General features: G+C 42.1%; 1 protein-coding gene across 1 annotated transcript in view; it reads left to right on the top strand.

The window, feature by feature from the left end:
- The window catches only part of LOC147018038 (E3 ubiquitin-protein ligase PDZRN3-like), a 53,337-nt gene that overhangs the window by 23,116 nt on the left and 9,170 nt on the right, over positions 1 to 21,051 (top strand). Inside the window, exons 3-6 of the mRNA XM_085900069.1 lie at positions 10,937 to 11,035; positions 11,170 to 11,232; positions 19,936 to 20,037; positions 20,870 to 20,980. Coding sequence (XP_085756195.1) covers positions 10,937 to 11,035; positions 11,170 to 11,232; positions 19,936 to 20,037; positions 20,870 to 20,980 — 375 coding nt within the window. The remainder of the gene's footprint in view (positions 1 to 10,936; positions 11,036 to 11,169; positions 11,233 to 19,935; positions 20,038 to 20,869; positions 20,981 to 21,051) is intronic.

Raw genomic sequence — 21,051 nt, 5'->3', positions numbered from 1 at the left:
GGCCCAGGAGACTGCTTAGGTAGCACCAATGCTCTGCACAGAGTATGGTCCCAATGGGTGGATGGATGTATACTCTGTTCGAGAGTGTCAGTGCTGCTGAAGGAGTTTATTGCAAAGGGTTATACTGGGTGGTTTGCCGTTGCCTTCCCAGCAGTAGTTAAGGCAGGAATTTGGAACTTGTTCCATGGTGCCGGAGGTAGCTCACCTCCTCTTCCTGAAAAACACCATGGGTTCTTTAAGGTCCACCAACTAATGCTAGCAGACGTGTCGCCCAGTTTAACGTCCATCCGAGGGACGACACACACATTGATGATTCACACTGCCTGTGAAACACTGGGATGACAGTTTATAGCTGAACTGCGATTCAAACCCAGGCTAAACAACTTATAGGTGAGTGTGCGTACCTCTTGGCTGTCCTGCCAGCCCTCAATGACCCAGAGCTGGCAATAATCAAGCCAGAGTTTTAAAGCTCCAGTCTTAGGCATGTGCTTCTGCCAGACGGCATCATTAGGCAGACAAAATCACTTTAAGATGCAAAGCTTTTTGGCTCGGACTGTGTACTGTTTGATGCCACATTTCATTAGGGGTACCTTTTAGCATATTACGAGATTGGATGGGGGAGCTTTTGGAGGGAGAGGATCTTTCAATTCGAAGCAGTGCTGTAATCACACAGGTTTGCAGAAGTTTACATCAACACCACTCCAGAACCTTGATTTCAGATTTCGCCCTCAAAGACCAGCTGGTTATACAAAACTGATGCAAATGAATGTTTTATAAAGCTTCGAATTATTGTGACAATGAAGGTAGTAAAGCACGATCATCCTTGTCTTTAATTAGATATACAGTACAAGAGAGAAAAAGAGAGAATGGATGCAGCTTGTTTGGAAGAACGTGCAACAACATCGTGAAATCATAGTTAACTGGGTGTGGATGTTGGGAGATAATATCATCATCATGTAACATGGTCTACATGCAGCTCGTTGGCGCTGCCAAAGCAATTACTAAGCTATAATCCTGGTTGTCGTCAATCCAGCTCAGCAGTAAGTCAGGACAGGAATTTGGAATTTTTCCACGGTGCTGGCGATAGCTCACCTACTCTTCACAAAGGGCACTGTGGGATCTTTAACGTCCACTGACTAATACCGGCAGATGGACACAGTTTATCATCCATCCGAGGGACGACACACTGATGAATCACCTTGCCTGTGAAACACCAGCATGAAAGTTTATAACTGTGTTGGGATTCAAACCCTGGATAGACAGCTTAGAGGCAAGTGTGCTTACCTCTAGGCCATCTTTCCAGCCCAATAATAAAATGCCAGCACAGAAGTGACAGGACCATTTGGGGTTTTCTTTATGCTGGTTCTCCTCGTAATCTTAGTCTTCCTTTTTGTTAAGGATGAATCTGTCATGTCAATTTATTTCCTTTGTGCTTTTAAGAACGGCCCGTCATTGTGCTCCTTGCAAGACCACGGCGAAATAGTTGGATCATCTGAGTTCGACCCACTTTGGGGATTCCATTTCAGGCAAAGCTACAAAACTGAAATTCACATTTGCAATTGGCTTCTGATTCGTTTTTATTTTTTTCGTGAAAATTATGAAACATGCAGAGAAACCCTTAGATTATAGTTTACCAGCTGAAGTACCCGGAGTTGCTCAGGGAAATTCAATGAAATATATATTTAAATATTTCCTGCATGACAAATTGGGGAATGTTGGCCTGATGGTTTCGTATGAATTACCGATCTTCATCATTGCAAAATGCACTTGGACTGCTTTCCCCTCTTGCAAGTTTTTTTTTATTATTATCTTGCCAAAACGAAGTTTTTGAAAGATATGTTAGTCAGCTTGTATCTTTTTTTTGTTTGTTTGTTTGTTTGTCTGTAATCACGTATAAAAAAATTCTGAAGAGCACAGTTATCATTGGAAAATTTTGTAACTTCGCATATCAGAGGCCTATAGAGGTCCCTTTCAGTGCACAAAATTTTGAAGGTCAAGGTCAAAGGTCAAGGTCACTTTGTCGCAAATCAGGGGAGTCGACGAAACCCTTATTTTTTGAGTAATTTTGATCGGATCGTCTTCAAACTTCATGGGAATATAGTTCATGGTCTGGCGCTCATCTGATTAATTTTCGGTGGCGATTGGACTTGACCTTCATGGTTCGCGCCTGAGGTCAAACGTATTTGACCCCAAGGTCAAATTTTCAAGTTTTAGGAACCATATCGTGTAGTACCTCAAATTGAACAGCTCGATGAGTGCTTTCTAGATATGTCAAGCTTGAGACATTATGACGTCATTTGGTGATGTTATGAGGCAAAAGCATATTTTTCATGGTTACTCTGTAGAACGATTCTCATCGGACTCTCTCGTAGGCAGATATTCCTCAAGGAGTCGCTCCTGGTGGATAGCAGCTTTGTTCACCTCAGTGTGACCTTAAATAAGTCACACGTGGTCACCTTTTGGCAAGATACGGGTCACCCTGCGGGTGACATTGGTTTATTATTTTATGTTTTGAAATTCAACAAAACACTGCAACCTCAACATACAGTCTTCACAATACATATCACTCGATCGCTCCCGGGGTAAACCCAGGCAATGTATAAGAACATATTCAGTCGAGGCCTGAACATGGAGGTGTTATAATAAACCTGTGTAAAGCAATATTTTTAATAACAGGTGCACGTGTAAATACTATGATAATGAAATTTGTGTTGTTGACAACAAATCACTCCAACCTCAACATACGATCCACTCAATACGTATTACTCAATCATGGCAGTATGTAAGTAACATACTCATTCGAGGCCTGAACATGGAGGTATCATTATAAACCTGTGTAAAGCAATCTTTTTAACAACAGATGCACATGTAAACAGGATGAAATAAAATTTGTGTTCTTGACAACAAATCACTACATCCTCAACAAATGATCTTCACAAAACATATTACTTCATCACTCCTGGGACAAAAAATGCAGGGCTATTAGCACAATATGTGATCGATACCTGAAGGCCAGGTGTCTGATTGAATTTTTTTTAATTTTTAAATTTTTTATTTCATCAAAACATAGCTCTCGACCTTCCTTTTGTCGAGAGCTTCCTTTGCTCAAAAGTTTGGTTGCACTGGTTCATGATTGCAGGGTCCAAATGCATAAATGAACAAACAGGCAAACAAACAAACTTTCTTCTTTATATTTATAATATTTTTGCAGTTCTGCGAATCTGGCACTCCCCCAAGGCAATGGCACCCAATGTATAGCGGTCCAAAATAGTTATTTCATGAGTATTTGTTCAGTTAGCCTTTCCATTATGTCTAGTAGGTAAATGGGACAAGATGCATTGCGTAGGGCTTGGAGTTAGGTCTTTAATTACCCTTGCCAAAGGATTCGGAGAGGGTATTGCATTCGGGTCCATTTTTTACTTGGCCAAAAAAAAAAATTGACAAGTATGTTGATCGCCTCTACTCCGTTTGTTTGTGTGTTTGTCTGGCAGCCCGCCTCCAGCCCAAACTGCTCAAGCGATCGTTCTGAAATTTTCAGAGATTAAACCTTGGAATGGGCTTGCATTGAAGTTTCGTAATATTTGGTCGACCGAAAAGGTCTACATCGGCCAATAGGCCAATTTGAGCAAAATTTTCTAAAATCGTCAAATTTCATCCGATTGACTTGAAATTTGAACAGGATTTGCATATCAGGTCCGTGAATTCAACCACTTATTACTGTTGAGGTTAACATAGGTTAAAAGGTCAACTTAGGCCAAAAGGTAAACGCAAAATAGGCCAATTTTTTAATTGTTTCTAAAACTGTCAATTTGTATCCAATTGACTAGAAATTTGAAGACCATTTGCATATGAGGTTGGTGAACTCAACCACCCATTAATTTTGAGGTCAACATTGACTACTAAATATATCACTACATCTCAAAAAGTTGTGAACGAGTTATGACAAAACAAGGTGGATGAGTTGAATTGGTGACAAGAACAAGCGGATTGGATTTTGGTTCAGATCCAGCCAATCAATGTGATACAAAATGTGAACTGTTCCACCTGGCAGAGGTATGCGCTCTACCAAGTGCCATTCTACTTTGTGCTGGTTTGCCAAGCCATCACTCTCTGAGTGATTTTTTAAATTGTTTTGCTGTCTGTCTGTTTGTTTGTCTGCACAGAACTCTCACGTTTTTCTCCGCAACCACTTTTCGGATTGAGATGAAATTCTCGCCATCGGTGCATCGACTCATGTAGACTGTTTCAATGATAATTATGATGTCATAGGTTACGTGGAGTGGCAGACATATTGGAGAAATGGAAAAACTTTGTATCTCTGAAACTGCACTCAAGAAAATTTTGCAATTTGGCAAGTGCTCCTCATGGGGAATGAGTTTGATTTTTTAAATGATGTTATATGTGCCCTCGTTATGATTTCATAATTGCATATGTAGAACGCCACATCCGATCAGTATGAACATTTTTGAGGGTCATCGAGGGATAAAATGGTCCATAGAAAAAAAAATTCATGACGTCATCGATCACGTGATTCGGCAGCCATTTAAAAAAAACAAAATCTTTAAAAATCTTCTTCCCTGAAGTGGCTGAAGAGATCAAGGCAAAACTTTACACATATGACTGCCTGTCCATGAGGAACAAAAGGTTCACACATATGATGTCATTGGTCATATGGTTTGGTAGCCATATTGGATTTACCCGAAAACCTATAAAAATACACCACTCAAAGGAAGTCCCGGCAAAGGTTTGCAATCTCTGATTGCTCTTTTTCTTGTTCCATTTGCTATTATTTCATCTATTTTCATTTAGTTTTCACACACGACCTCTCCTTCATGCAAGCATGCATGCCACAGACCAGACAGTGTCACAACGTGACGAGCTTCATTAGCATATGCTGCCAAAACCCCGTTCAAACTGCATGCCATTATTCAATGGACACTTCACTTCAACCTTCACAGCACTCGGACCATCAATGCTACAACCTTCATACGAACTTCAAACACCTTCCTAAAAATCCCCACAATAACCGAAACTCAACCCCTACACCATAAACACCTGCTCATGACAAACGATTCAATCAACTCACCACAACTGTTTCAACCTCTTCACCACAAACGCCATAGTACTTCCCCGAACTCACTACAACTGCTACAAAATTCCGCAACGACAGTCAGTTCCTCGGATTCACACCACAGTCCTTTGGGATGCTGGGGAATGGAGAACATTACAAGTGGGGAACATATTGGCATGTAGCTCAAAGCACAAGTATGTGCTGGGGTCTGTTCAGAATAATCTTGGTCGCCCTGGCACTCCGTTAGATAACAACACTCGATTGGAGCTCAGCACACGGTCATGGTTGGAGAGCGCTCCCAAAAACACATGCTCCATGTTAATTCCAGAGTTTCATTGCGTGGCCGAGTTTGGAGGTAAATGAGACCATTTTTGGCTCCAGAATCTGGTGGGGAGGGCCTACTTCTCAGTGTGTCATCTGTGCGGCAATGGGAGTGCTCGGATATGCCTACAGGGCATTTTTAATCCCCAGGCTCTATAAAATAGCTGCAGAAGTCGCTGAAAAAGTCAGTCACCGAGCCAGAGCCAAGCTAGCAGTCACCGAGCCAGAACCGAGTGAGCAGTCACTCAGCCAAAGCCGAGCAAGCAGTGAAGTCCTCAGTGCTCGGCTTCAGCTGCATTCTGCAACCAATCTTCACCAGCATTGACATTTACAGACTTTCTCACATGTCACGTTAAGATATTATCTCACACGTTCTGCCTGTCCTGTCTCCACTGTCTCATCCACTGGAGACACAAATACTAAAAAAGAGCAATTACAGACACCGACTCCTTCACTCTTCCTCTTCTGCCTCACACTTGCACCTCAATTTCACCTCATTTGCACCTTCCACTCACGCACCATAGACACCCCCAGTTTTCTTCCCTCCCCCCCTCCTAAGAGACTGGGAAGCGTATGACCATTGGCCACACCAGGTATTGAAAGAGGTCGTGAACACCTCAACTGCCTCTCATCTTTCTTGCTCTCTAATCTCCTCGGGTGTGTGTCTGATGCCACCTGTATTGTTTGCACAAGTTAAGAGTGTACAAATTTTTAATGTCGATATAGCTCTGCCCTGTGTCTTCTCTTTGTATATAACTGCATTTTTTTTTTGCTGCACCCCAAATCCTTGATTTTCCATGCTGCACATATTACTGAAATAAAACCTTTCATTAATGTTCACATACTTTTCCTTGCCCTTGCTTTGTAAATAAATTGCTTAAGTTATAAGTGTACCCAGCTCATTCTGTATTTTCCTTCATTGGTGCAGCGTGGTCCACATGTTAGTTTAGCCGGGAAGTTCTGCCCCTCAAATTTGCTCTTGGTAACCAGTGCACATTCACTGTATCACTCAGCAGTAATCTGGGTGTGAGCTGATGGCATGAGACCCCAATTGACCCGGCCGTCCACAGGTAAGGTATTACGCGAGGTAGTGTATCCCTACCAGGATTGGCAGTGTCAATCGACGTTCATGGTCGCTTAACACCTTGCTGGTGCATGGAGTTATCTGTGTTGTACCAAAGTGTATTGACCGCATCAAAATCTGCAGTCATTAAGGGGAACTATGGGGGAGGAGTTGACCCCCCAAAATAGGTATTTGCTCTCTTCTCCGATACTGCACACAATTTCGATGAAACAATTTCACCACAACCTGTACACCCATGATGTACCAAAGTGTATCGAGTGCAAGAAAATCTGCACTCATTAAAGGGGTCTATGGGGGGAGGGTGGTTTCCCCCCACCCCCTCCCCCCAAAAAGGTATTTGCTCTCTTCTCCAAAACTACACACGTGACTTCAATGAAACTGATCAAAACCTTCATCACCCATGATGTACCAAATTTTATTGACTGCATAAAAATCTGCACTCATTATGGTGGTTACGGGGGTGTTTTTGAGCCCCCCCCCCCACCAAAAAAAATAGGTATTTACTCTCTTCTTCAAAACTACACACACAACTTTGATGAAACTTCACCACAACCTTCATTACCCATGATGTACCAAAGTTTGTTCACAGCGTAAAATGAATCAGGGTCTGGGGGTCAGCGTGGGCTTTGAGCCCACCGACATATGTATTTGCTCTCTTCTCTGAAACTACACACACGATTTTAATGAAACTTCACCACAACCTTCATTACCCATGATGTTCCAAAATTTGTTCACAGTGTAAAATAAATCAGGGTCCGGGGGTCAGCGTGGGGTTTGAGCCCACCAAATATGTATTTGCTCTCTTCTCTGAAACTAAACGCACGATTTTGATGAAACTTGACCACAACCGTCATCACCCATGATGTACCAAAGTTGGTTCACGGCATTAAAAAATTTCGGAGTCTAAGGGGGTCTGCGAGCGGTTTGAGTGACTGTTACTCCCAATACAGGTGAGATTCAGGACGCGCAGTCCTATTTTTCACTCTTTTAAAGATAGTTATTGTACATCTGATTTTATTTTACACCATCTAGGGACACCAGTAACGATCTTTTTGGATTTGGATTCTACTTTTATTAAATGTACATTTTAAATGTATACATACAACATGGAATCACAGTTTGTTTGTTGACACTGCGTCAAGATACAACCTCTGCAGGATGACCTTGAGGTATGCACACTCACCTCTAAGCTGTCTAGTCTGGGTTTGAATCTCGACCCAGCTATAAAATGTCATCCTGGTGTTTTACAGGCAGGATGAATCATGAATGTGTGTGTCTTTACTACGCATTAAACTGGGCATCCTGTCTTCTGACATGAGGTAATGGATGTTAAGATCCCCACAGTGTCCTTCACGAAGAGTTGGCGAGTTATTGGCAGCACCATGGCCAAATTACAAATCCCTGCCCGAACTACTGTTGGGAAGGCAATGACAAACTACCCAATCTGAGTGGGGGAGAGAGGAGAGTGGGGGACTGAGGAGAGTGGGGGAGAAAGGAGAGCGAGCGACAGGGAGTGGGGGGGGAGAGAGGGGGAGTGGGGGAAAGACAGGGAGAGAAGGGGAGAGAGTGTGGAGGAGAGGGTAGAGAGAGAAGGGGAGATAGAGGGGAGGGGGAGAGAGAGCAAGGGGAAAGGAGAGGGAGGGAGAGAGAGAGACAGGGGTATGGAGTATTGGGGGGGGGGGTGGAAGAAGAAGTTTCCTTCTTTATCCATCCTGTCTATCCCATTTCTCCCTCCCCCATTGTTTGTCCAATTCTCCTTCGATTTTGTTCTTCAACTCCACTGTTTGTGTCCACCCTCCCTACCCTCGTGACTGTTCCTCTTCTCCTGTTGTGTCTTGATCCATTGAGTGTTCTAGCTCTTCTATGAGCCTCGACTCTGCACACAAAAAAGTCATAGATTGGCAACCATTGGTCAGACTTGATGGTCTGAATGGTCTCTTTCTGTGTTGAAGTTCCTTTTTTAGGGAAGTCATCTTTTATACATTGTGAACCGTGGTGTCTGTCCATGCGTTCGTCTGTCTCCCGTCTACGGCGGCCGTTTCTCGCGCTGCATTGAAAACCTCAACATTCAATTTTGAAATGACAAGAGAACAGGCATGAGTAATATTGATGCCAAATCCTTTTTAACAATCAGGATATTTTGCACATTTTGAGACAAATCCTACCTCCGCTGCTCTATATTTCACAAACATTTTGCGGTGGGCAGTATAAGTATCTTAGAGATTTGGCTCTGAGTAAAAAGCCTGGTGTTGGCTTAGCGGTTGGGGTGGTGGCTTGGGATCCTCGGGTCCTGGGTTCAAGCCCTGTTGACTGCTGAATTAACACCAGGAGGTTGACTCAGCCTGTCATCCTTCTGAGGTTGGTGAAATGAGTACCAGTGTATTGGTAATAGGGGCACTGCATCAGCGGCATATCTGTGCCCCTAACCAATGATGCAACCAGCAGCCAAAGAGGCTGCACATGAAGGGAAGGGAAGGGCTCTTTGTGAAACCAATGGTCCAAAAGTGCAACACAACTGACGTTTTTAAAGTCCATGAAATGTAATTAAAATTGAAAGATTAACTTAAACTTTTCCCGTCACTAGGGATGGATACTTTTGCTAACTTTTCCCGTCACTCGGTATGGGTACTCTTCCTAGTATTAGACATGTCACCCAAATGATTAATAACGATAATGCTAATACCAGCTGGCTTGTTCGACCTGACCGAACATTAGGAACAGAGTGAATGAATGACTTATGTTGTTTGAACGTCCTTCTTTCTAAAATCTGTATGTTATTCCATAAACCTTCGGTTTTGTATCAAAATGTCTAATATGAATGATGAATTATTATTATCATAGCAATCATCACTATACATATCCAACATAATGTATTTTCTGAGACAGCTTATCCAACATCCTCCATATAAAATAAAACATTTTGGCACGCACATTAATGAGCTGCACAGAGGATTACATAAAAACCAAAAAACAATTCAATGATAAAACCCACACATCTGACCAAGCATACAACCCCCACGTCCCCATGCTACCCAAACAGGTCTTAAGACCATAGCCCACATATCTGGAAGGCAGACTTGGATCAGGCAAAGATAGATGCCTTGCCTGGTGCAGGCTGGCGCAGTCAGCATCCTTTGTGAATGGAACCAAGCCACACGGCACATTAATTAATTGCCCTAGAGTGATTAGCAAAGGTTATTAAGTCTTTAGAATGGGGCTGGTAGGATAACTTTGAGGTATGTGCATTCGCCTATGAGCTGCCGAGCCTTGGTTCCAACCTCAACACACTACCACCTGGGTGTTTCGCGTGCAGGGCGAGACATCAGTGTGTGTGTGCCGTCTATCAGAAGGACGTTAAGCTGAAGGAGCCATTTTCCAGCACTGGTCATTGGTGGACATTAAAGATCCCATGGTGCCTTTCACAAAAAGTAGGCGAGTTATTGTGGCCACCCAAGCTAAATTAAAAATTCCCGCACTCTCTCTGTCTCTCCCTCTCTCATTCCTGGCCAGCCGGTTCATGAAGGACTTGGGCCCAAAATGCCCTCTGGCCGACCCCACGAGAAGATGAATCGGGGCAGTTATATACGTAGTACGTCCAGTAGTAGTGGATTAAATGTCAGAGCTTAAGATTCAGGTCTTCTGAGTATCCGATGAAGTGCAAATACTAATGAGGTGAATTCCAAAGAAACTGACGTGGCAGCATTGTGAAGTAAGCGCCAAATGGTTCTTCATCCCCCTATCGGTTCTCGTATCCTCATTATTATTCAAACCGTGACCATTCTTTTCGTCATTTAATTATCTCGGCGAGATGCACGTTTGGTGATGAGGCAGTTCTGTAGATTAGTATAGATTCTGTTGGAGTATTCATTTGAATTGCCAATCGATGGATAAGACAATTCTCTTATGGAACTCCATCCCTGTCCTGAACCTTATCACAGGCCTGAGTATGTACCGCAATGTCCCATTTTCCTAATGTCAGCTGTAATTTATTGCTCTTTGATGGCAGAAGTAGATTGGAGTCTGTAGCATGCACAGTTTGGCTCAACTATGAAAGACAAAAGTTTAGTTAGTTTGGGAATACATTGAATGAAGGATGAGTTTGCTTTTGGTTGTGCACTCTTGCTCTTTTCATTTTAAGTTAGTTCAAGAGGAAACAAGGTCAAATCTTCATTTCATCATTTGGCAATTTCACCATTTGCTTCACATCTTTTGTCACAAAATTGTGTGAATTTTTTTTCTTGGATGATCGGAATATCTCTGCCCGCAAGTGCTTTTCAATTAGGAAAGTGTGGCATTCACATGTTGATTGACTGGTTTATGGTGCAATGAAGGCAGATTGGTAGGTTTATGTCCTTTCACCTGCTGTGGAGTATGGCCTTGTGCTGCCAACTCTATGATGGCAAACGTACAGAAGGTTTTAGGATCTTCAAAGCACCATTCTGACTTCTCCCGCACCGTAGGAGGTCGAGCTTTACCGCCTGTCCAACCAAGAGCCTCTGGGTCTTACTGTGTGTTACCGCACCGATGATGAGGATGACACGGGTATTTACGTGAGTGAGGTAAGACGTTCAAACCTCTTTATTGTATCAGTCATCAAACTGAATTTCCAGTGTTAAATGCATTTAGTGCCAGGGAGTCATCAGACAGCATGAGATTCCGTGCCCTGCCTGATGAATATCGCGTTGTGTTTCAGATTAGTCCACTTGGCCTGGCAGCTAAGGACGGGCGTATCATGGAAGGCGATCGTATTGTGCAGGTACGCCTTATGACCACTAAATGTCTTTGGCCTACAATCTGTTGTTTTTTTTTTTTGCTGCTTTAATTATAATTAATTATCTATCATTAATTATCTATCATTATCAATTAATGATAATTATCTATCATTAAATGAGGGTGGTAAACATTTCTCCTGAATATGAGGTTACATCTAATATATATATATATATATATATATATATATATATATATATATATATATATATATATATATATATATATATATATATATATATAGCTCTTTCTAACCATTGACTCACTCACTGAATGATATTAAAGATCGGTACCTTCCGGGTAACGTAGAAAGCTGAAATTTTGTGTGTCGATGGACATTGAAGCCAATACACTGGAAACAATCACAGAATTTATGGACATCTATAAATGAAAAAATAATGAAAAAATTGTTTATGCAGGTGAGCGACTTGAGACAATGCGGAAGCACGGTTCGTATGCTTACACAATGTGTAAGCACACCCCACTCGTATATTATGGAACTAAAATGACACTCACAATGACTTGCACATAGCCAGTGCAGGACATCATCCTTTAGCCTCATTAATCACAAACTTCTTGCCCTCAAGTGTTCCTCGATTATGAATACTGTATCCTCGCGATCACCACCCTAAGGCCAAAAAAAAAAAAATGTTGCATTGGCGTAACCCGCCCGACCCTAAAAATTCCGCCGACCCTACGTTTTTTTTTGTTTTTTTGCTATCGAAAAATTTTGCCGACCCTATTTTATTGCTATTTTTGTTGTTTTGCTATCGTTTTCAAGTATCTTGTTGATTGCGATCGCGATCGCAAAAACCCGGAAGTGTTTCGGACAGAACCTGCCGACAAAAAGGGTGGTACTCGAGCCGGGGGAGATTTTGGGAGGGATTTATTAGGAAAAAAAAAAAAAAAAAGATCCCGACCGACCTACCCTATTTTTCAGTGACCCGTTACGCCAATGCAACATTTTTTTTTTTTTTGGCCTAAACTCCAAGCAGCTTGATCCTATTATTGACTCGAAATTTCATGCCTTCACTGCTCCCTCTTTCAATCCCACATGCCACCATCTTTATTTTCAGATGTGTTAATGCAGGAATGTCATGATAATGTGTAATTCTTGCCAACTCATCAAATTCATTCAAACATCTTAATTCCACATCCATCACTCTGCCTTGGGGATGATCAAAAGCCCAGGTCAATTTTGAGCCACCCTCGTTTGAGTTTGAAGTTCCTTGTATCTGAATTTTTACACGTGACCTCCTTATTGCTAATGATTTTTCTCAAAAACAAAAACATGGCTTCGCACTTTTGGTTAAGCGGCGAGACGATGAGTAGATAGTCAAACACCCAAACCACTACCGAAATAGTAATAGTTGAGGCCTGTACTAATCAGAGCACAAACTTTCATAATGGCTGTTTAAATGAACGATTGACTTCTTCAAGTTTCACTACATTAGCAAAGCAGTTTATGCAAGTATAATGTAAATGTCTAAGCGAGCTGATCTTGATGTGCAGGTGACAATGTACCAGGCTTGCCTTGGGCCTTATCTGCAGGCAGACAGGACACAGTGGAGCTGAAATACTTGAGAATCGATTACCTTGCTCATTCCAGAATGTAGGAAGATTTATCTTTCTAGAAAAGCAGATAAATTGTTCTGAGTGCTGGTTATTTTAATGAGCATTTTTTTTGTTGTTGTCTTTTATATTTTGGGATATTATCTCATAAACTCAATCATTCCATCTAATAATTTTACATATTTTAATGTAAAGTTGTTTGTTATGGTTAAAGATCTTTATACAGTGGTAATCTGCATTTCTCTAAATGCTGCTGAATAAGTCTTGTCGCCTATTTCCAAAGCCAAATTGTGCGGTTAGTTGGGAGTATGTGAGGAAACATTGGCGAAGCTCCAAGCATTCACCGGAATATGGAGGTTATGCAAGAAGTGAGGGCTTGAGTGTACATTGCTGAGCCAGACAGCAGATGATGGAAGGTGAACCACGGCGGTGTAAAAGGGGCGATGGGGGAGGAGGCAGTAGCTGATTGGCGTGTCATCACGAGGCACAGAAGGTGGACGATGCCACGGCATCTGTGCTGCACGTCGAGGGGCATGTTGGGCATGGCTCCAGCAGCACATTCCACCTTGATTGATCACCAGCGGAGGCACAGCGATGCTCACAAGCGGCACTTTAGAGGCCGAGAAGGTTTTCGGCCTCGTCAAACGGGTCCCGGCAGGCGCCACTCAAGGGGGTTATTCCAAGCGGATGGAGATGGCAGTGGGGAGCTACCAGGAGGGGGGCTGGTGGTTCATTAACCGGTTGATTTCATTTACGTGAAGTGTGGGACTGTTGCGTAGCTCATCATTGCCTGAAGCGGTATGGACTGAATGCCACACGGACGTGGAGATGAGCCAACTAAATGTGCAAACTGTCAGCCATTCCCAATACCTATTCCCTGTTATATTATTTATCGCTTTTACCATCACATCAGCAGGATAAATAAAAACATGCTGTACATTTTATTCACACCTGAGGATACATTTGTTTTTATTCTTCCAGAGTGTTATTAATATTATTATTTATCACTCTTATTATGATTAATTTTTTATTGTTGTTATTATTTATGGTTCCATATTTTTAGGTAGCCATAATCACATGGACTTATGAGTATGGTCGACAAAAATATACTTGAGAGAACCTGTCGTATTTGTTTGGAGGTGACCACACAACACTGCACTGTTTGGTTATTCTATCATCTATCTGTCTTCCATCTACATTAATAGAAATAATATGCTTGTTACTTGGCGAAAAAAAAATTTGCCCAAAAATGTTGGTCTGTAGCATTTGTCAGTCAGTCTGTCTGTTTGTCTGTCTGTTTGTCACACGATTTGTGTCCACAGTTTTCAAGCAATCGTTCTGAATTTTTTTTGTGTATGTGGGTGACTGGCCAAGGACAGCAATGCTTCATTTTGATGAAGATCCAAATCCGGATCTAGATGCTACAATTTTTTAAGTGATTCTTTACCATTGAGCGATAGGGCCAAAAACGAAATATGGCACAATATCTCAGTAGGTTATGGATGCATTCGGACGAAACTAGTGGACAGGTTGGGTGTGCGACAAAGGTGAATTGATTAAATTTTGATGAAGATCCAAATCCTGATCCGGATCCGAGAATTTTTAAAGTGATTGTGCACCATTGTGATATGAGGCCAAAAACTATGCAGAGCATGAGATCTCAAAAAGTTGTGGACGAGTTATGACAGAACTAGGTGGATGAGTTGGTTAGGTGACAAGAACAAGCCGATTCGATTTTCATTAAGGTCTGGATTCAGATCTGACACATTAGTGGGGTACAAAATGAAAACTGTTCAGCCTGGCAGAGGGATGCACTCTACCGAGTGCTATTCCGTTTCACTACGTGTCACTTTATGAGTAGTTAGGAGAGGGAGGTTGAGGCTTGTGGGGAGTGGGGGGTTGATGACTTTGGGAAGGGCAGGGGGTGCGGTTGAGCACTTGAAGTCACATTTTACATTACGCAAAATTTCCACGGGTCTCTGCTTGTATATTAACGCTTAGCTTCACATTTAGTGGTCTTCATGCAAATAGAAGTATCCAATTTAAAAATCCTTTAAAGAGCACATTGGTAGACTGTTACATGGTCTCCAAAAGGTCAAGCACTTTGACAAGTTAAATTACATAAGAGCCTGCAACTGATGCTATTGGGATTTATTAGTCTCCGCAATAGAATGTTCGCTATGCCTCAGAAAAGGTACGAGAGCTATTCCAAAGTGTTATATTTCTCGATTATATTTATTTCCAAAAACGGCACAATACTGACAATGCCTATAATCTAGAGCAGGGGTTCTTAACCTTTTGATGATTCCAGACCCCCAATGGATTGCCCAACATGGTCCCATACCCCCTTCGCTTGACTGTCAAAATCATCATCATCACCAGTCCTATTCGTTGACAGTATGAATTCCAAAGATGCCAATAGCTTGAATTTATTTTAGATATGGATAGCTAGGAATAGAACATGAAAGGCAATCATAAGCATTTATCATATATATTTACAAAACAAAAAAAATAATAACCGAGAAATTACAAATATACAAATATTGAATAACAGTGGATATTGAATAACAGTGCTAGTTACAATCTAACATTCGAACCAACTATAAATTAATAAATCAAATATATACAAATATTCAAAGATCGAGTCCCATACCCTCAGTATTTACTTCCCATACCCCCGGTTAAGAACCCCTGATCTAGAGAAAGTGCATTCCTGTTTTTGCTCGATGTACATGCTAAGTCCTTCAACATTTACACAGGTTGCAGTTTTGTGCCACCAATTTGCAAAAAAAAAAAATTAGCCATTACCTATGGATTAACTTGTATAATTCTGAATATAGCGAGATGCTTCCTGTGCTTCGGAATCCCATGCAGCATTAGCTGAAAGAATTATAATTTTGTTTAAAATGAATCCTTTGTGGAGGTTCAGTTCTGTAAAAGGCTGTTGAAGTTCAAGTTATCAGGCTGAAAGAGTAGTTTACATTTGGTAAGAGAGTCACTTTGTTCAATTTTATTGGTCAAACAAAAAATTACAGTGTATACACCTCGTGGGTTGGATCATCTCTCTCCATCTCTGTATCTCTGTATCTCTCTCTGTATCTGAAAATGTATGTGTGTGTGTGTGTGTGTGTGTATATATATATATATATATATATATATATATATATATATATATATATATATATATATATATATCTCTCTCTCTCTCTCTCTCTCTCTCTCTCTCTCTCTCTCTCTCTCTCTCTCTCTCTCTCTCTCTCTCTCTCTCTCTCTCTCTCTCTCTCTCTCTCTCTCTCTCTCTCTCTCTCTCTCTCTCACACACAACACACAACACACAACACACAACACACAACACACACACACACGTGGTGCAGCAGGTGGATGCAACAAGTAAGGGAATAAAGGGAGAGGAGGAAACCTGCAAGTAAGAGCTTTAAATTCAATTGGGTTAATGAAGGTGGAAAAGATCATGCATATGGGTGGGGTGGAGAGGGTGATGTGCGGTGGTGGTTTACTTGAAGTATATATATATATATATATATATATATATATATATATATATATATATATATATATATATATATATATGTGTTTCATTTTTCTGAAGTGCAACAATTTTATCAGCACAGGTTTGCCTTTGAACCTTTCCTATAAAAAGTGCTTCATGCAAAAGCTTGGCGAAATGGGACCGTGTTAACAGGTCGCACACTTTTGAATGGTATGTTGACGTTTTTAGCAGCGTCTCGCGTAGCGAACGCTGCTCATAGAGAGCTCAGCGTTGTTCATCTTCTTCTTGTTCTTCTTTTTGTGAAGACAAAACCTTAATCTCTTGGCCTCAGCTCTTGAATAGACAAGATCTGGATCTCCTTAAATACTGAGCACATGTACGGTGCCTTTTGAGAGCGTCTATCATGAACTTTTAAATATTGCTACGAATTTGGAATTCAATTGCACACAACATACAGGTTCCCTTAGTCAGCTATGTCGATAATTGCATATCGATATGTCGATAGCAATACCGATATACCGATATGTCGATAGCAGATATCGTTCTTCGGCTGCTGGACACATATCAGATTGCTGACAAGATCATCGGTCTCTCATTTGATACGACTGTGTCCAACAGTGGCATGATTAGCGGAGTCTGCACCATAATTGAACAGTCCCTTGGAAGACCTTTTCTTTGGCTGGCATGCCGACATCACATTCACGAGGTGGTACTGAAGAACACCTATGAACTCCTCTTCGGCTCTCCCCCAGGTCCCGACATTCCCCTCTTCAAACGATTCTGAGGAAAATGGGACGTCTTGGACAAGACATCAACCGGTACCCTCAGTGACGAACAACCCCTGGATGAGTGGAGCGAATGAATCACAAAGGCTGAAGATGATAGACTTCCTCAGGAGAGTCATCCATGATGCAGCCCACTCAACAGAGGACTATCTCGAACTCCTTCAGCTCTCTCTTCTCTACCTCGGAGGATGGAGCGGAGATCTGCCTCGATTTAGGGCCGCTGGAGTCTACCATCAGGCGAGATGGATGGCAAAGGCTATTTATATCCTGAAGATTGCCCTGTTTTTGCAACAACTGGAGGTGACGAGTTCGGAAAAACGCGGAGTCCGACGACTGGCCCATTTCGTCAGTCTCATTTACGTCAGATTCTGGCATGAGGCAGCTGTCCCAAACTGTGCACCGAAGAATGACCTGGAGTTCTTGGCGATTCTCCAGGTGTTTGTGGATAGAGAACTCGGGTCAATGGCAGAGAAGGCCCTCCAAAGGCACGTCTGGTACCTCTCAGAGCAAGGAGTGGCCCTAGCCTTCTTCGACGAACGAGTGTCTCCCGATGACCAGGCGGCCATCGTCAAGAACCTAAGCCGTCCAGCAACCTCGAAAGCACTCAAGAGACTTGAAAAGAAGAACTTTACTCTCCCTGACGGTCTTTCCAAATTGGTAACAGGGCAAACACTAGAGGCCATTGGGATCTTTGCTGGGAGGATCGTCACTACCCATAACGTGGAAGATGTTTTGCAAGATCCATGAACTCGAGCCACCGTCCGAGGCCTGCAGGTCACCAATGATGCAGCAGAGAGAGGAGTGGCACTGATACAAAAACTCCAAGCCCGAACCGAAGACGAGCAGCAGAAGCAGTTCCTCCTCAAAGTTGTTCATCATGACCGCAAGACCGTCAAGAGAACAAAGGCTGGAGTGACTGCTAAGTTCCCTCCTGCTCCTTGAGCCCAACGATTTGATTGCCCTGCTCTATTTGCATAATTGTTCTACATTTCTTTTCATACATTTTTTTGTTAATTTTCAGTTCAATAAACGTTCATTGCAATTTTTTGTCTTCTCCATTTGATTTTTTCGAAGTTTCACTTGAAAAATTGGAATCTTGTCCAACTGTGGGACAAGTAAATATTGACGAATCAAACCAAATATTTACCTAAAATATTTATGGGTCATAAGAAACAAGGGGACACCCCTTCTGACAATTTTCAACAAATTTCATTTTTTTACCACCATGAGTGAAACACCCTCATATATATATATATATATATATATATATATATATATATATATATATATATATATATATATATATATATATATATATATATATATATATATATACCGCCAAGTTGAAGCCCCAGAGGGAAAGTGATTGAACAACCTCAGGAAGGTAGTTCCACGAATGTGATAAAGTGAAATAAGAGTTAAATTGTGCAGTCAGTCTGGATTTTGAGAGTTGAACCAGGAAGGGGTTACTGATAGAATGTTTGAAACACGTTGTTGAACTTGCCCGTTGTTGAACATTTCTGTGATTTGTACAAATCCGAAGGGGAATCAAAAAGTCTTTTCCTCATAAAAACATTTTTGGATATTGATCTAAAGTTCATCGGGGAACTTGTACATAAATCACATATACTGCACGACAGAAAAGCAAAGAAATTGAGACACCAGTGTACTTTAATGTGAATTACAAGCACATTACTAAACAAATGACAAACCCATATTCAGTATGTGGGATTTGAACCTGTGATTCCAAGCACCATGAGCTATTAGCTCAAATGGCAACACGAAATGAGCATCTATATATCAATACTGAAGGACCAATTTTGTGCTCCTCCTAGCGGTCGCGTCACGTTTTTCTCGGAACTGTGACCTGAACTGAAAGAAACTTCGTACCTGTAGGAGTGCATCGCACATAGTGGCAATAGTCAACTTTCAACGCTGAAGCAGAATAAACACTTTTCGTTGAGATGGGGGCGAGGAGTGGAGGCGGGGGCGGGGGATGAAGAGACGGGGGCGGGGGATGAAGAGGCGGGGGCGAGGGTGAAGAGGCGGGGGCGGGGGATGAAGAGACGGGGCGGGGGATGAAGAGACAGGGGCGGGGGATGAAGAGACGGGGGCAGGGAGTGAAGAGGCGGGGGGCAAGGTAAGCAAATTTTTGCGTGGAGGTAAGCAAATTGAAAGCGGGAGACAGGGGAAAATGGGGCGGGGGCTGGGTTGAATTAGGCAGAGTTGAGTGTGAGGGGGTGGACAGGGGGTGGGGCCCGGGGGCAAGTGGGGTCGGGAATCAAGAGACGGGGGCGGGGAGTGAAGAGGCGGGGCCGGGGTAATTACATTTTTGGGCAGGGGAAAGCAAATTGAATGGGGGCAGGGGTGGGGGGAAATGGGGGCAGGGGCGGGGGATGAGTAGGCGGGGGCAAGCACACCCTGTCCAGTCCATGTCCCTCAAGTGTGTGTGAGCTGGTGAGGGTGGTTAAATGAACGGAATCCATCTGTAACGGGGTTTCAGCTAGTATCTTTTGTTTGTCTTCATACCATTGTTTTCAAAACTCTAGATAAAATGACTTGTGCAAAATATACAGTATTCATTGCAAGCTTTTCTGTTTGTGTTTATATCCGGTCTGCATCGCAGGCCATATTTGAATTGAGAGGATTTGTTTCATGATTTAATGAATGCTTTATTGAAGCTCCTGTCCAGTTCTGTGTTTTCCTAGCTGTCTGTTTAACAGTGCTTAAAGTAAGTATAAAATAGTCTAATTTGGTATTCTTTTCACTTTATGAATATTGCTGTTTGCAGCAGCTGCTTTTGCAATCTGTGTCTTCCTCTCAGATTAACGGTATGGAAGTGAGAAACCGCGAGGAAGCTGTAGCTATGCTTACAAGAGAAAACAGCACAAACATCTCACTTCTGTTAGCTAGGCCTGAGCTGCAGGTAATGTATTCCATGTTTCTAAATCTAGAAACTTTATTTTTTAGGATATTCATGAATATGGCCATGACTAATCAATTGGGCCAACACATTATATCATATGCATCAAACACAAACTTCAATGACATGCTATGTTCTGTATATGATGAGGTAATGACATTAATTTGTGAGTTTACCATCACGATATACTACATCATATTAGGAAGCATGACATGATGGCATAGAGGGAGTGTGCATGACCTTGAACTGTCTATTCTGTGTTTCGTGATCGACCCAATGATAAACTAGATTTGCTGCTTCACAGGCATTGCGTTAAACAGTGCACCATCCATCATACGGGATGTTGAAGTAGGGACCCGTCTGTTGGTATTGATTGATGGTAGACGTTGAAGATCCCCATTACGTCTATTGATCACGAATCGGTCTACTCTTCATCAAAATATACTATGGGATCTTTGCTTGCCACACCTTGTCCAAACTCCAAATTCCAGCCCTGACTCGCTCTGCAATGTCCAACCCCTGAATAGGTTCTTTGGCAGCCCATTACCCGCATGGACCATTGGTCCACTGAGTTAACCTAAAACATGGCTGGTATAAGTAATAACCACCACCACATTGGAAAAAAAATACCATTGTGGAATTTATAGTACATACATCTCGGTGGGTGGATTTCCTTTCTCACAATATTTCCGAGTTTTGCTATTGGTATCTTCTTCCATCCTTTATCTGGGTGTCTTCCATTTAGTATTCGCACAACTCGCTAAATCAGCTGGACGTGTGAGGGCACGTGACTGAGTCAGAAGGTGGGGATATAGTGCATATTCGTCGTCTGCAGATCGAGGCTGGCTGGTTGGAAGAAGAGCAGAATCAGATAATGGAGGCTTTGCAGAATGGCATTCTAAATGGATCGACATCCCCCATTCGGCGTATACAAACGACACAGCAGGTCAGACAAATGGACAACCTGTGACCTTATAAAGTATTGAGTGATTAAATGTCCCTGATTTTGTAAATATC

Source organism: Eptatretus burgeri, chromosome 10 (genome assembly GCF_056783735.1).
Source record: "Eptatretus burgeri isolate ZD-2024b chromosome 10, Ebu_testis_v1, whole genome shotgun sequence".
Lineage (NCBI taxonomy): Eukaryota > Metazoa > Chordata > Myxini > Myxiniformes > Myxinidae > Eptatretus > Eptatretus burgeri.
The sequence above is the reverse complement of the archived record's forward strand: the minus strand, read 5'-3'. Positions and strand labels throughout refer to the sequence as shown.